The sequence below is a fragment of the Neovison vison genome, chromosome X (assembly GCF_020171115.1).
Source record: "Neovison vison isolate M4711 chromosome X, ASM_NN_V1, whole genome shotgun sequence".
Classification (NCBI taxonomy): Eukaryota; Metazoa; Chordata; class Mammalia; order Carnivora; family Mustelidae; genus Neogale; species Neogale vison.
Window position 1 is genome coordinate 82,642,276 of NC_058105.1, and position 13,482 is coordinate 82,655,757.

The 13,482-nt window shown below is 37.8% G+C and overlaps 1 protein-coding gene across 1 annotated transcript; it reads right to left on the reverse strand.

Moving 5' to 3' along the window:
* Positions 1–8,621: 8,621 nt before the first annotated feature.
* Positions 8,622–12,356, reverse strand: LOC122897403 (negative regulator of P-body association). Its single transcript, XM_044235629.1, has 3 exons — positions 11,974–12,356; positions 10,123–10,242; positions 8,622–9,273 (listed from the first exon to the last, which is right to left on the reverse strand). Exon 1 carries the CDS (start codon positions 12,207–12,209, stop codon positions 12,003–12,005), a length of 207 nt encoding a protein of 68 aa, XP_044091564.1. The 5' UTR covers positions 12,210–12,356; the 3' UTR covers positions 8,622–9,273; positions 10,123–10,242; positions 11,974–12,002.
* Between the last annotated feature and the right edge of the window lie 1,126 nt (positions 12,357–13,482).

Here is a 13,482-nt window from a genome sequence, read left to right on the forward strand (position 1 = left end):
AGAACAAACTGAGGGTTGATGGAGGAGGTGGGTGGGGTATGGGCACTTACGATGAGCATTGGGTGCTGTACATAAATGATGAATCACTGAATTGTATTTCTTTTTTTTTTTTTTAAAGATTTTATGTATTTATTTGACAGATCACAAGCAGGCAGAGAGGCAGGCAGAGAGAGAGGGAGGAGGAAGCAGGCTCCCTGCTGAGCAGAGAGCCCAATGCGGGGCTCGATCCCAGGACCCTGGGATCATGACCTGAGCCGAAGGCAGAGGCTTTAACCCACTGAGCCACCCAGGCGCCCCTGAATTGTATTTCTGAGACCAATACAGCACTGTACATTGACTAACTAGAATTTAAATAAAAATTTGAGAAAAAAAGTATTATATGATTCAGCAAGTCCCTTTAGGTATATATCTGAAAAAAATAAAATCACTAATCTTGAAGAGACGTCTGCACCCCCAGTTCACTGCATCATTATTTACAATAAGCAAGACATGGAAACAATCTAGGTCTCCACTGACAGATGAAAAGATAAAGAAAATATGATGTAAATATAAAATGATGTGTTATTCAGCCTTAAGAAATCCTGTCATTTCCAACCCAATGGATAAAACTTGAGGGCATTATACTAAGTGAAAGACATTAGATAGAGAAAAACACTGCATGAACTTACACATGGAATCTTACTAAAAAGAAAACAAACTCATCAATACAGAGTACATTGGTAGTTTCCTGAGGTTGGAGGGTGGGAGAAATTGGTGAAAGTGCTCAAAGGGTATAAATATTCAGTTATTAACATGACTAAGTTTTGGATATCTACTACATATATAGCATGATATACATTGTATTACAGTTAATAATATAGTTATAGTATATGTATTTATACAATTATAGTTATAATATAATTAAAACTATAGTTTGACTATAATTAATGACACTATATTGTATACTTAAAAGTTGTTGAGAGTAGATATTAACAGTTCTCGCCACACATGGGTCACCGGGTTGGCTCAGCTGGTTAAAAGTCCAACTCTTGTTTTCGATTCTCAGGGTCAGGAGGTTGAACCCTGCTTTGGGCTCTTTGTAGAGCATGGAGCCTGCTTAAAATTCTCTCCCTCTCTCTCTGTCCCTCCTGCTCATGTGCTCTCTATCTCTAAAGAAATAATTAAAAAAAAAAAAAGTCTCACCACAGAGAAAAAAAAGATAACTGCGTGAGATGACTGTGAAAACTTGTGGTAATTATTTTGTAACATATAGATATAGCAAATCACCTTATTGTATACCATAAGCTTGCAACAATGTTATATGCCAAATATATTTCAATAAATCTAGACAAAAAAGAACTATTAATATAGCTTACATCATCCATTTAAAATATATGTTCTTCCAAACACATCCCCTTTTCAGTGATTATAAGTGGAATAATCTTGAAAATAAAACTTTAGGTAAAAAAAACTGGAACAATATAAAATTTCTATTTTGACACATGTAGTAAGATTATTTAAGAGAAAGTCATCTTTCTGAGGAAGTATGCACTGACGTACTTACAGTACTGAAATATTTCCAAGTAAAGGAGCATGATATCTGCTAGAGACTCTTAAACAGCTCAGAGAGAGAGAGGAAGAGTGGAAAGGGCCGAGGAAAGGGTAAGGTAGAGAAGAGGAGAATGGATAAGTGAGGAGGAAAGGAAAAAAGAGCAGGTAGAGGGAGAAGGGGTATAAGAGGGAGAAAAAGAAATAGAGAATATAAAAGCAAACATGGAAAAATGTTAATTGGTGAATCTGGGTAGAGCGTATGGGAGTTCTTTGTAATAGTCTAACAATTTCTTTGAATTGCAAAATTAGATAAAAATAAAGTTTAGAGGACGATGAGTTAAGATGGTGGAGTACATGGGGAACCCTATGCCTGCCTTGTCCCTTGAACACAGATAGGTTAATATCAAATCATTCTGAACACCCAAGAAATTGATCTGAGGACTGAGAACAAACTGTACATTTAAAGGGAGAAAAGCAACATCATGGAAGGTAGGAGCTGTAGACAGGTGATTTGGGGGAGAAGAGAACTTCAGATGCTTCAGAGGGGAAGGAGACCTTCTCACAGAGAAGACTGAGAGAGGAAGAGAAAGAGGGAATCCAACATGCAGGGGATTATGCAAGAAAAACACTTCCCCAAAACCACTGACTGTGAAAAGGAGAGGGGCTGACTATTTTATGTTTTTACAAGCAGTGGAGCTCAAAGTCTGATGTTTAAGAAGTCTGTGCCATTGCTGGGGCTGTGTCAGGTGGGTACAGTTGTGTTCATCTAGGGAAGAGTTCGGAGCCCCAGAAGTGGACAGCATGGTCTGAGGATACCCTTAGTTGTACCGGGAGAGACAGTTCCCTTCTTTGGAGTGAATTTGGGAAAGATGGCATATCCTGAGAGGAGATGAAACAGAAAATGGGCACTACTGAGCAGCACTGTTAATTAGCAAATCAGCAGAGGGACCTGCTGAAGGCAGGTTACCTGGATGCCAGCTTTTGTCTAAGGTTTATCATAAATGCTGAACCCCTGCATAGTCATGCAACTGCTTTTCTGGGACAAACTGACATGAGCCACAGTGCAGCAAGACCCTCTCCAGAGAATTAATGTAGGTTTGCACCTTATGAGGTTCCTAAAATTTGGAGTTTTGAAACCCAGCTGCACCCCTGAAATAAAACACAGGAACACAGTGCCACCATGCAGACAGACTGTGCAGACACAGACAGGGTTCTGAAGGAATCCTGGGACACAGAGGGGGAGATTGTTCATTCTTCTGTGAGGGCTTCCTGAATAGGAGCAGGCACAAACTCCCCTCTTTAGGGACATGAGAGTAAAGTAAGGCCATTTCCCTTCCATCCATCAGCACAGACAGACTTGTGAACAACACAGCACCCACAGTGGTGGCTACAGTTGCTGATAGTAATCCTCACCCCACCATACCTTAAAGATGCATCTCCACTAGGCCAAGTTGACCTGAGAACCAGCACGGCAGGCCCCTTCCCCAGAAGACCAGCATAAACCCCATGCACAAACTAAGTCTACTGATCATAGAGTACTGGAAAACTTCAGCTTTGGGGGAAATGAAATAGAATCTAGCCTTTTCTAACAAGCACACCAAAAGGTACCAAGTTAAAACCCACCACACAATGTCCAACGTCTGAATACTCCCTACTGCGGGAAGGAGAAACTCTGTAGAGGACTGACCTAAGGGAAGGAGCAGCAAAAACACAGCAGCAGAGTACACATAAAATACACCAAAAAACTTCCTGAAATGCCAAACTCTGGACAGTATATGATCTTTCTTAATTTGCCTATTACTCTCAGGAACAGGAAATGTAACAGATTTTCTGAAAATGCAGAAGACAGAGATCTAAGCAAAATGCCAAGTTGGAGGAATCTATCCCACAAGAAACACCAAGAGGTAATGGCTAGTGATCTAATCAAAACAGTTATAAGTAATATGCCTGAACAAGAATTTAAAACACAATCTAAGGGATGCTAGCTGTACTTGAGAAAAGCACAGAATACACTAAGGAGTACCTTACTGCAGAGATAAAAGTTCTAGAAACTACTCAGGCACAAATAAAAAGGCTATAACCAAGATGCACAACAGACTGAATGTAGTGACCACAAGGGTGGAAGAAGCTGAGGAGCAAATCAGTCATACAGAAGTTAAAATTATGGAAAATAATAAAGTTGAAAAGAAGAAGGAGAGAAAAATATTGGATCACGAATGTAGACTTAGGGAACTAAGCGACTCCATAAAGTGTAATAACTGTATCATAGAGTCCCAGAAGAAGAGGAGAGGGGAAAGGGGCAGAAGGTTTATTTGAGGGTATTATAGCTGAAAACTTCCTAATTTGGAGAAGGATGCAGACATCGAAATCCAGGAGGCAAAAAGAACTCCCATCAAGGGATGCTTGGGTGGATCAGTTGGTTAAGCAGCTGCCTTCAGCTCAGGTCATGATCCCAGGGTCCTGGGATCGAGTCCCATATCAGGCTTCTTGCTTGGCAGGGAACCTGCTTCTCCCTCTGCCTCTGCCTCTGCCTGCCCCTCTACCTACTTGTGATCTCTCTCTCTCTCTCTGACAAATAAATAAATAAAATCTTTAAAAAAAAAAAAAGAACTCCCATCAAAATCAACAAAAGCAACCCAACACCAAGACACAGCATAGTAAAATTTACAAAATACACAGATAAGGAAAGAATCTTGTAAGCAACATGGGAAAAAATTCCTTAACCTAGAAGAGAAAACAAATCAGGTTTGCATCAGATAGATCCACAGAACCTTAGCAGACCAGAGAGAGTGGCATGATATATTCAATGTACTGAATGGGAAAAATATGCAGCCAATAATTCTTTACCTGGTAAGGCTGTCATTCAGAATAAAAGGAGAGAAAAAGAGTTTCCAAGGCAAACAAAAACTAAAGGAGTTTGTGACCATTAAGCCAGGTGTGAAATAAATTTTAAGAGGTCCTGAGTAGAGAAAAAAAAACCAAAAGCAACAAAAACTAGAAAGTAACAGAGAAAATATCCAGAAATACCAACTTCACAGTTAATACAATGGCACTAAATTCATATTTATCAATAATCAGTCTGAATGTAAATGGACTAAATTATTCAATCAAAAGACAAATGGATTAAATGGATGGATCAAATGGATTAAAAAACACAGGACCTATCTATATGCTGCTTACAAGAGACTCATTTTAGAACTAAAGACACCTACAGATTGAAAGTGAAGGGATGGAGAGCCATTCATTGTCAAAAGAAGGCCACAGTGACAATACTTATATAAGAAAACTAGATTTTAGGGGCATCTGGGTGGTTCAGTGGGTTAAGCTGCTGCCTTTGGCTCAGGTCATGGTCTCAGGGTCCTGGGATCAAGCCCCACATTAGGCTCTGTGCTCAGCAGGGAGCTTGTTTCCCCTTCTCCCTCTGCCTGCCTCTCTGCCTACTTGTGATCTCTCTCTCTGTCAAATAAATAAATAAAATCCTTAAAAAAAAGAAAAGAAAACTAGATTTTAAACCAAAGACTGTAAGAAGAGATGAAGAAGGGCACTATATCATAATTAAGGGACCTATCAAACAAGAATTTCTAACAATTGTAAATATTTATGCCCCCAACTTGGGACCTAAATATGTAAATCAAACAACATGAAGAAGCTCAGTGACAATAATACAATAATACTAGGGGACTTTAATACTCCTACTTAGAACAATGGACAGATCATCTAGGCAGAAAATCAAAAGTAAACAATGGCTTTGAATGACACACGGACCAGTGGACTTAACAAAGATATTCATAACATTTCATCCACAAGCAGCAGAATACACATTCCTTTTGAGTGCAGACAGAACACTCTCTACAATAGATGGCATACTGGGTCACAAATTAGGCCTCAACAAGTACAAATAAGATTGAGATCATACTGTGCATAATAGACGACAATGCTACAAAATTTAGAGTCAACCAGAAGAAAAAATTTGGGAAGACCACAAATTCATGGAGGTGAGAAAACATCCTAATAAGAATGAATGGGTTAACTAGGAAATAAAGAGGAAATTAAAAAGTACACGGAAGCAAATGAAAATGAAAACACACAGCAAAGGCAGTCTTAAGAGAAGTATGTTATAATACAGGCCTACCTCACCAAACAAGAAAAGTCTCAAATATATAACCTATTCTTATATCTAAAGGAGCTACAAAAGGAGAAGGAAATAAAGCCTAAAGTCAACAGAAGAAGAGAAATAATAAAGATTAGAGCAGAAATAAATGATATAGAAACAGAAAGCAAAACACAGTAGAACAGATCAATGAAACTAAGAGCTGGTTCTTTAAAAGAATTAAGAAAATTGGTAACTCCCTAGCCAGACTTATCAAAAAGAGAAAGGAGCAAATAAATAAAATCACAAATGAAAGAGATGACAACCAATACTGCAGAAATACAAACAATTATAAGAGAATATTATAAAAAGCTATATGCAGTAAATGGGCAATCTGGAAAATATGTAAAAATTCCTAAAAACATACAAATTACCAAAATTAAAATAGGAAGAATTAAAAAATTTGAATAGACCATAATCAGCAAAGAAATTATATCAGTAATAAAAAATATACCAACATCAAGGCATCAATCCCATTTGCAACTGCACCAAAAAACACAAGATACCTAGGAATAAACCTAACCAAAGAGGTAAATGTTCTGTACTCTGAAAAGTATAGAACACCTATGTAAGAAATTGAAGAGGACATAAATAAATGGAAAAACATTCCATGCCCATAGAGCGAAAGAAACATTGTTAAAATGTCTATACTACCCAAAACAACCTACAATTTTAATGCAATCCCTATCAAAATACCACCAGCATTTTTCACAGAGCCAGAACAATTATGGAACCACAAAAGACCCGGAATACCCACAACACCCTGAAAAAGAAAAGCAGAGCTGGACTTCGAGTTTTATGAAGTTGTAGTCATGACAGTATGGTACTGGCACAAAACCAGACATATACATCAATGGAACAGAATAGAAACCCTAGAAATGGGCCTTCAATTCTATAGTCCACTAATCTTAGAAAAAGCAGGAAAGAATATCCAATGGAAAAAAGACAGTCTCTTCAATAAATGGTGCTGGGGAAATGGGACAGCCACATTGCAGAAGAATGAACTAGACCATTATCTCACACCATACACAAAGATACACTCAAAATGGATGAAAGACCTCAATGTGAGACAGGAATCCATCAAAATCCTAGAGAAGAACACAGGCAGCAACCTCCATGACCTTGGCCATGGCAACTTCTTGCTAGATAAATCCCCAAAGGCAAGGAAAACAAAAGCAAAAATGAACTACTGGAACTTCATCGAGATAAAGACCATCAGCACAGTAAATGAAACAACCAAAAAAACCACTAAAAGGCAATGTATGTTATGGGAGAAGATTTTTGCAAAGGACATATCAGATAAAGCACTATTATCAAAAATCTATAAAGAACTTATCAAACTCAACACCCAAAAAATAATCAGTTAAGAAACGGGCAAAAGACATGAACAGATTCTCCAAGGAAGACATACAGGTGGCTAACAGACACATGAAAAGACGCTCGATATCATTCATCATCAGGGAAATACAAACCACAACCATGATGATACACCACCTCACAACTGTCAGAATGGCTAAAATTAACAACACAGGAAATAAGAGATATCGGTGAGGATGTGGAGCAAGGGGAACCCTCCTACACTGTAGATAGAAATGCAAAGTGGTGGGGCGCCTGGGTGGCTCAGTGGGTTAAGCCACTGTCTTCGGCTCGAGTCATGATCTCAGGGTCCTGGGATCGAGTCCCGCATTGGGCCCTCTGCTCAGCAGGGAGCCCGCTTCCCTCTCTCTCTCTCTGCCTGCCTCTCCATCTACTTGTGATTTCTCTCTGTCAAATAAATAAATAAAATCTTAAAAAAAAAGAAATGCAAAGTGGTGCATTCACCGTGGAAATTAGTATAGAGGTTCCTCAAAAAGTTAAAAATAGATCTACCCTATGATCCAGCAATTGCACTACTAGTTATTTAATCACAGGATACAAAAATACAGATTCGAAGAGGCACACGCTCCTCAATATTTAGAGCAGCATTATCAACAATAGCCAGACAAGAAAAGCCCAAATGTCCATCTACTGATGAATGGATAAAGAAGATGTGGTATATGTATATATATCACATATACTGTACATGTATATAATGGAATATTACTCAGCTATCAAAAAGAATAAAATATTGCCATTTGCAATGATGTAGATGGAGCTACAGTATATTATGCTAAGTGAATTAAGTCAGGGAAAGACAAATACCATTTGCCATTGATTTCACTAATATGTAGAATTTCTTTTTTTTTTTAATTTATTGACAGAGAGATCACAAGTAGGCAGAGAGGCAGGCAGAGAGAGGAGGGGAAGCAGGCTCCCCGCTGAGCAGAGAGCCCGACGCGGGGCTCGATCCCAGGACCTTGAGATCTTGACCTGAGCCGAAGGCAGAGGCTTTAACCCACTGAGCCACCCAGGCGCCCCTAATATGTAGAATTTAAGAAAGAAAACAGATAAACATATAGAAAGGGGGAAAAAAAAAGAGAGGGAAGCAAACCATAAGAGAATCTTACCTATAGAGAATAATAATCTGAAGGTTGATGGAGGGAGGTGGTTGGGGTATGGGCTAAATAGTTGATGGGTATTAATGAGGGCACTTGTGATGAGCACTGGGTATTATTATATGTAAGTGATGAATCACTAAATTCTTTTCCTAAAACTAATGTTTTACTATATGTTAACTAACATATATTTAAATAAAAATTTAAATCAATTTAAATAAAATTTAATTTTTTTAAAGATTAAAAAAAGAACAACAACAAACAACAAAAAAATATACAAAAAGTTTAAAAACTCAAATATAAATACCAGGAATAATTCCATCATTCAATAGCATGCACATACATTTCCATGTAGTTAATGAAAGAAATATCTTATATGGCTAAAATCTTTTAGAATGAGAAGCTCATATATAATTTTGCTTTTTCTTATCAGAAAGATATTTTAAAGCAGAAAATAAGTTGAAGTTTTGTGGGATTTTTTTGGAAAATAAGATGAAGTTAATTGTAATTGGACTAATGATTTCATGATCTGATTTTTACAAAAGAGCCCCATGTATCTGCAAATTAAACAAATTTATGAGTCAAATAAGAAGTCATAAGAGAAATTACAACTGAATGACAATAAAGCACTACATATAAAAATCTGTGAAATCCTTTTAACATGATATGCAGTGGAAGATTTATAGTCATAAATTCTTATTTTGAAGAAGAACTTGATGATTACTGGGCTAAAAGTCCAGAAGATAAATTTGAAAAAGAGCAAATATAATGCAAGTAAAGAAAATAATAAAGATTAAAGCAAAAAATTTAAAAACAAAATATTCAATGGTGAGGGTGATGAAACCAATATCAGAAAATACATTAGAAAATTGATTACTGTAGTTTATCACATGGTCACACTCTCAAATTAATGGAGAAAAACTCCATATTCCTTCATAATTAAAAAGTCTCAGCATACTAAGGCTACAAATGAACTTCCTTATCCTGAAGAAACAAATCTAAAAATGGTGAAACAATTTGTGTAATTCCGTTGAAAATTCAAAAGCAAGAGAAGAAAATCCGCTATCACTGTTACTCTTTCTCATTGTAGTGAAGATCCTAGCTTCATAGTAAGACAAGCTAAAAAATAAATATTGATGAGAAATTGCCATTATTCACAATATAATAGATAATCTCAGAAAATCGGTAAATTATTAGAAAAAAACAGAATTCAGAAAGATCGTGGCATATAAAATCAATATACAAAAATATCAATTATTCCCATTTACTTTTTTATTTTTTTATTTTCTTTTATTTATTTGACAGAGATCACAAGTAGGCAGAGAGGCAAGCAGAGGGAGAGAGAGGGGGAAGCAGGCCTCCTGCTGAGCAGAGAGCCAGACGCGGGACTCGATCCCAGGACCCTGAGATCATGACCCGAGCCGAAGGCAGAGGCTTTAACCCACTGAGCCACCCAGGTGCCCCATTTACCAGCCAAAAATTAAAAAATGTGGGGTTTTAAAATTTTTTCTTAAAGATTTTACTTATTTATTTGACAGACAGAGATCACAAGCAGACGGGGGGGGGGGGTGCCCGCGGCATAGAAGTAGACTCCCTACTGAGCAGACAGCCCGATGGGGTGGGGGCTCGATCCCAGGACCCTGAGATCATGACCTCAGCAGAAGGCTAAGACTTAACCCACTGAGCCACCCAGGCACCTCAGAAAATGTGGTTTTAAACACATTTATACATTTCCCAGTAACAACAAAAACTGTAAGGTAATTAGGAGTGAATCTAACAAAGGAGCTTATAAGTTACATTATTATTATATGGTATATATGGTTTCATATAATGTAGAAAGTAAGTTTCTATTTTACCATTTGGTGCTAGCTTTGTTGTTTGTTTGGCTATTTCTTTTTATAACTCTTATTACTCTTCCTCCCTTACTAAGTTTTTTTGTAAACAAATAACCTTAAAAAACACAATTACCTGGTGCAGGACATCAGAAAAAAGCAGGGCAGCAGTGTCAATAATCTTCATTTTCTTCACTAGATGAAGCATTTTATGAATGCACCAAGGAAATGGAGTCATTCTGCAATCCCTCAGAGACTGAAAAATAATAAAGTAAGGCAAAATGGTTTCTTCTGTTATGGTCCATCTCTTTCCCCTGGCCTCAAGTCCTTATTATCCACCATGCTCTCATTTCTATATAATAGAAATATTATTCTATATTTCTGTATAATAATATTCCTGTATAACAGTTAAATGGATATTATTAAGAGAGGTCTATTGTAAATTAAGAACATAAATATTGGAAGTATTTTAGAACAGGGTCTAGCACATAAAAATGTTCAGTAAATATGTGCTATTATTACTATTTTCAATGATTTGAATCACTAGAGGAAATTATGTAGCTCTTGAACTTTTTGCCTTGCACAACCTCCTTTGTTTTGAATCTGAGCACTGCTATTCCTATGTCCTACCCCCTACAACCATTATCCTTTTGGACATTGAAGTAGAGTTGAGGCAAATCAGAGTGTAAACGAATGAATGACTGGATGATGCTTTCAAGCAAAACCAGAGCTCATTTTTTTTCTATGCACTATCTCTAAGTCCTAAATCCAGAGCCTCCTTAGTTTCCACTGTTAACCTAGCACTTATTGACCTTTTTATTCAAATATCTGTTTCACTCCTACTATTCACCAGGCATTATGCCTTGTCATCCATTCCCTACAGTTTCCCGCACAATGCCTAATCCTTTTCAAGGGCTCCGTAAAGGTTTATTGCATGAATGAAGAAAGGATGCCCTGTTTCCTTGGATTACAAGAATCTGTGAGGCTTGGGTCAGATTTGGTTTTCTTTTTTGCATTCTAGGTCATCTAAATAAAAGGTTGTTTCTCTGATAGTAAAAACTGGACTCCTAAAATATATCGTTTGATTGAAAATCTTCAACGGTTACCACCACTTTTGGACTAAACTACATACTCTTTAGCATAACATTAAAGGTCCTACAACACTCTGTTGCACCTCCAAGTCTTTCTCCTTGCTTCTTGCTTCTCCAAGCTTTTCACAGAAGGCTGCTTTGGGGCTTTTGTACTGGAAACACCAGGCCTGAAAAGCATTCTCTCGCTTTCCACAAGACAGATGTCACTCATCCTTTAAGGCCCACCCAAAGTTTCCCTTTCCTTTTTGATTGGTCATGATTACCACCAGGCAGAATGGCTTTGTCCATCCTGAGTGATCCCTGCATACCCCAAACAAGCACTTGGGTTTACACAGCGTAACTTTTTTTTTTTTTTTTTAAACTTGGTAAATTTTCCTGCCACACACAGAGACACATACATTCCTTGAGACTTTAAGAATACTGTCACCACAGGAATTAGGCCTGTTAGCACATGAATGAGGCCTTCCATATGTTATTGATCTTGAACCAATGACTTTAAAATGGGAAAGTTTCAGATATACACAAAAATAGTGGGAACAGCATAATGAATCACCCAGTTTCATGATCAAATCATGAACATTTTGTTTGTAAAACCCCACTTCGGCCCCACTGAATTACTTTTAAGCATATCAAAAGATTTAAATCTAGTTCTTAAAAAATATAATAATTATCACAGTTAATATATTAAAAATAACTACTTAATGTCCATAAATATCCATAATTTCACCCAAACATATTTCGTGAAAGAGCTATTTAATGCCCCCTTTTTTGTTGTTGTTTGTTTTGTTTTTCCACTTTGAAATCGTGGAAAGAATAGAGAAAGAGGGAAGAGATCTGGGAAATTGCATAATTAAGTTGCAGAGAGCCTGGATGTTTAAGATGAGAAAGACTCTGACCTGGTTTGGGGTGGGAGAAGTATATTCTACTACTTCTCCGGAGGAGGAGGGTGAGATTTCAGGCCGGGTGATGCAGGAGAGGGTGCGGAGGGGAGAGGGTTACTACCTCCGTTGGGGGTTCCTTCAGGATAATCCCACCGTGGAGCTAGGAGACAGCGCTTTTTTGGAGGCCTGGTTTCTCGCGTATTTCCAGGTGGGAGCGTGGATGTCCCGGAGGCGCAAGGTTGGTCCCCCATAAGGATTATAATACGGGGCGTCCGCTCTCTCTGGTGGGCCCAGCGAGGCCGAAACCTGAGATGGCGGCCGGTCCCTTCCAGGCACAGAGCTTCCTCCCGGTTTCGCGTTTACCGTATTTCCTGTATCCTGAAACGCATATCCCCTCTCCGCCTCCGCCCTCCCCTTTCTACTCCACCCTATTTTAACGTTTCTACAGGGGAGGGTCTTAAGACGAGGCGTATATTTAATATTTAATGTTTTTCCTCTGCTCGTCCCCCCCAAGTGTAACTAAATCTATGTTCTGTTTAATACAATCTATGCCATTTTAAGATTAAAAGAAATTTAGATTTACTTCTAAACGGTAAACTCTGCATAGATTGTGGAAAAGCGCGGAGCGGGGAGGGAAGTTGCGCAGGTGTGGGGGAAGGGGGAGAACAAAGAAATTATTCAAAAGCTAAGGGCTTTACTATAGAGTTGCCTATGCGCAACACAGAGCCATGAAACTATTTAGGACAGTTTAAAAAGCAATATGCGAACCTGATAGTTGACTGAAGTGCCAAATAGCACACCAGCATTGACCATGGTAATTGAATGTGTAAAATAAATTCACCGTATGTCATAGAATGTAATGTCACTTATTCCTTTGTATTTTAACAATTTAGAAATATCTGAAGGCTTACTTTTTAAAATGTCTAATATTTTTAAATATTTCAACATCTACAAAATTTCAGTTGATGAATCTCAGTCTTAATTGATGGAATGTCATACTTTAATTGGCAATATTTTTGTTCTGTTTCCCAGAGTTATGGAAAATTATAATTCACCTTATTATATGGTGTATTATATTCTATGATATATGGTAAGCAATCAGAAAAGGGTGCACTGTGGTTTAGAAGAAAAGGCTACTGGAACTACTTAGACCTTTCTCATTCACATCCATCCACCTTTGGCTATGCACAAACTAGACCACAATTTTACATCATTGTCCTTAGTGTTTTATAATAGAGAGAGTTGAATCCTTAATGTCAAAATAGAACTGACTTTTAAAATACCCTGTTAGGGACACCTGGGTAGCCCAGTGGTCTAAGCCTCTGCCTTTGCTTAGGCCCTGGTCTCAGGGTCCAGGGATCCAGCTCTGCATCAGGCTCTCTTCTCAGCCGGGAGCCTGCTTCCCCCTCTTTTTCTGCCTGCCTTTTTGCCTACTTGTGATCTTTCTCTGTCAAATAAATAAATGAAATCTTTAAAAAAATAAAAATAAGTAAAATACTCTGTTATTTATAAGCTCTGTGATCT

What these genes read in the sequence shown, in the direction of transcription:
- LOC122897403 (XM_044235629.1), bottom strand. Translation starts at nt 12,209, where the DNA reads ATGGGGGACCAACCTTGCGCCTCCGGGACATCCACGCTCCCACCTGGA.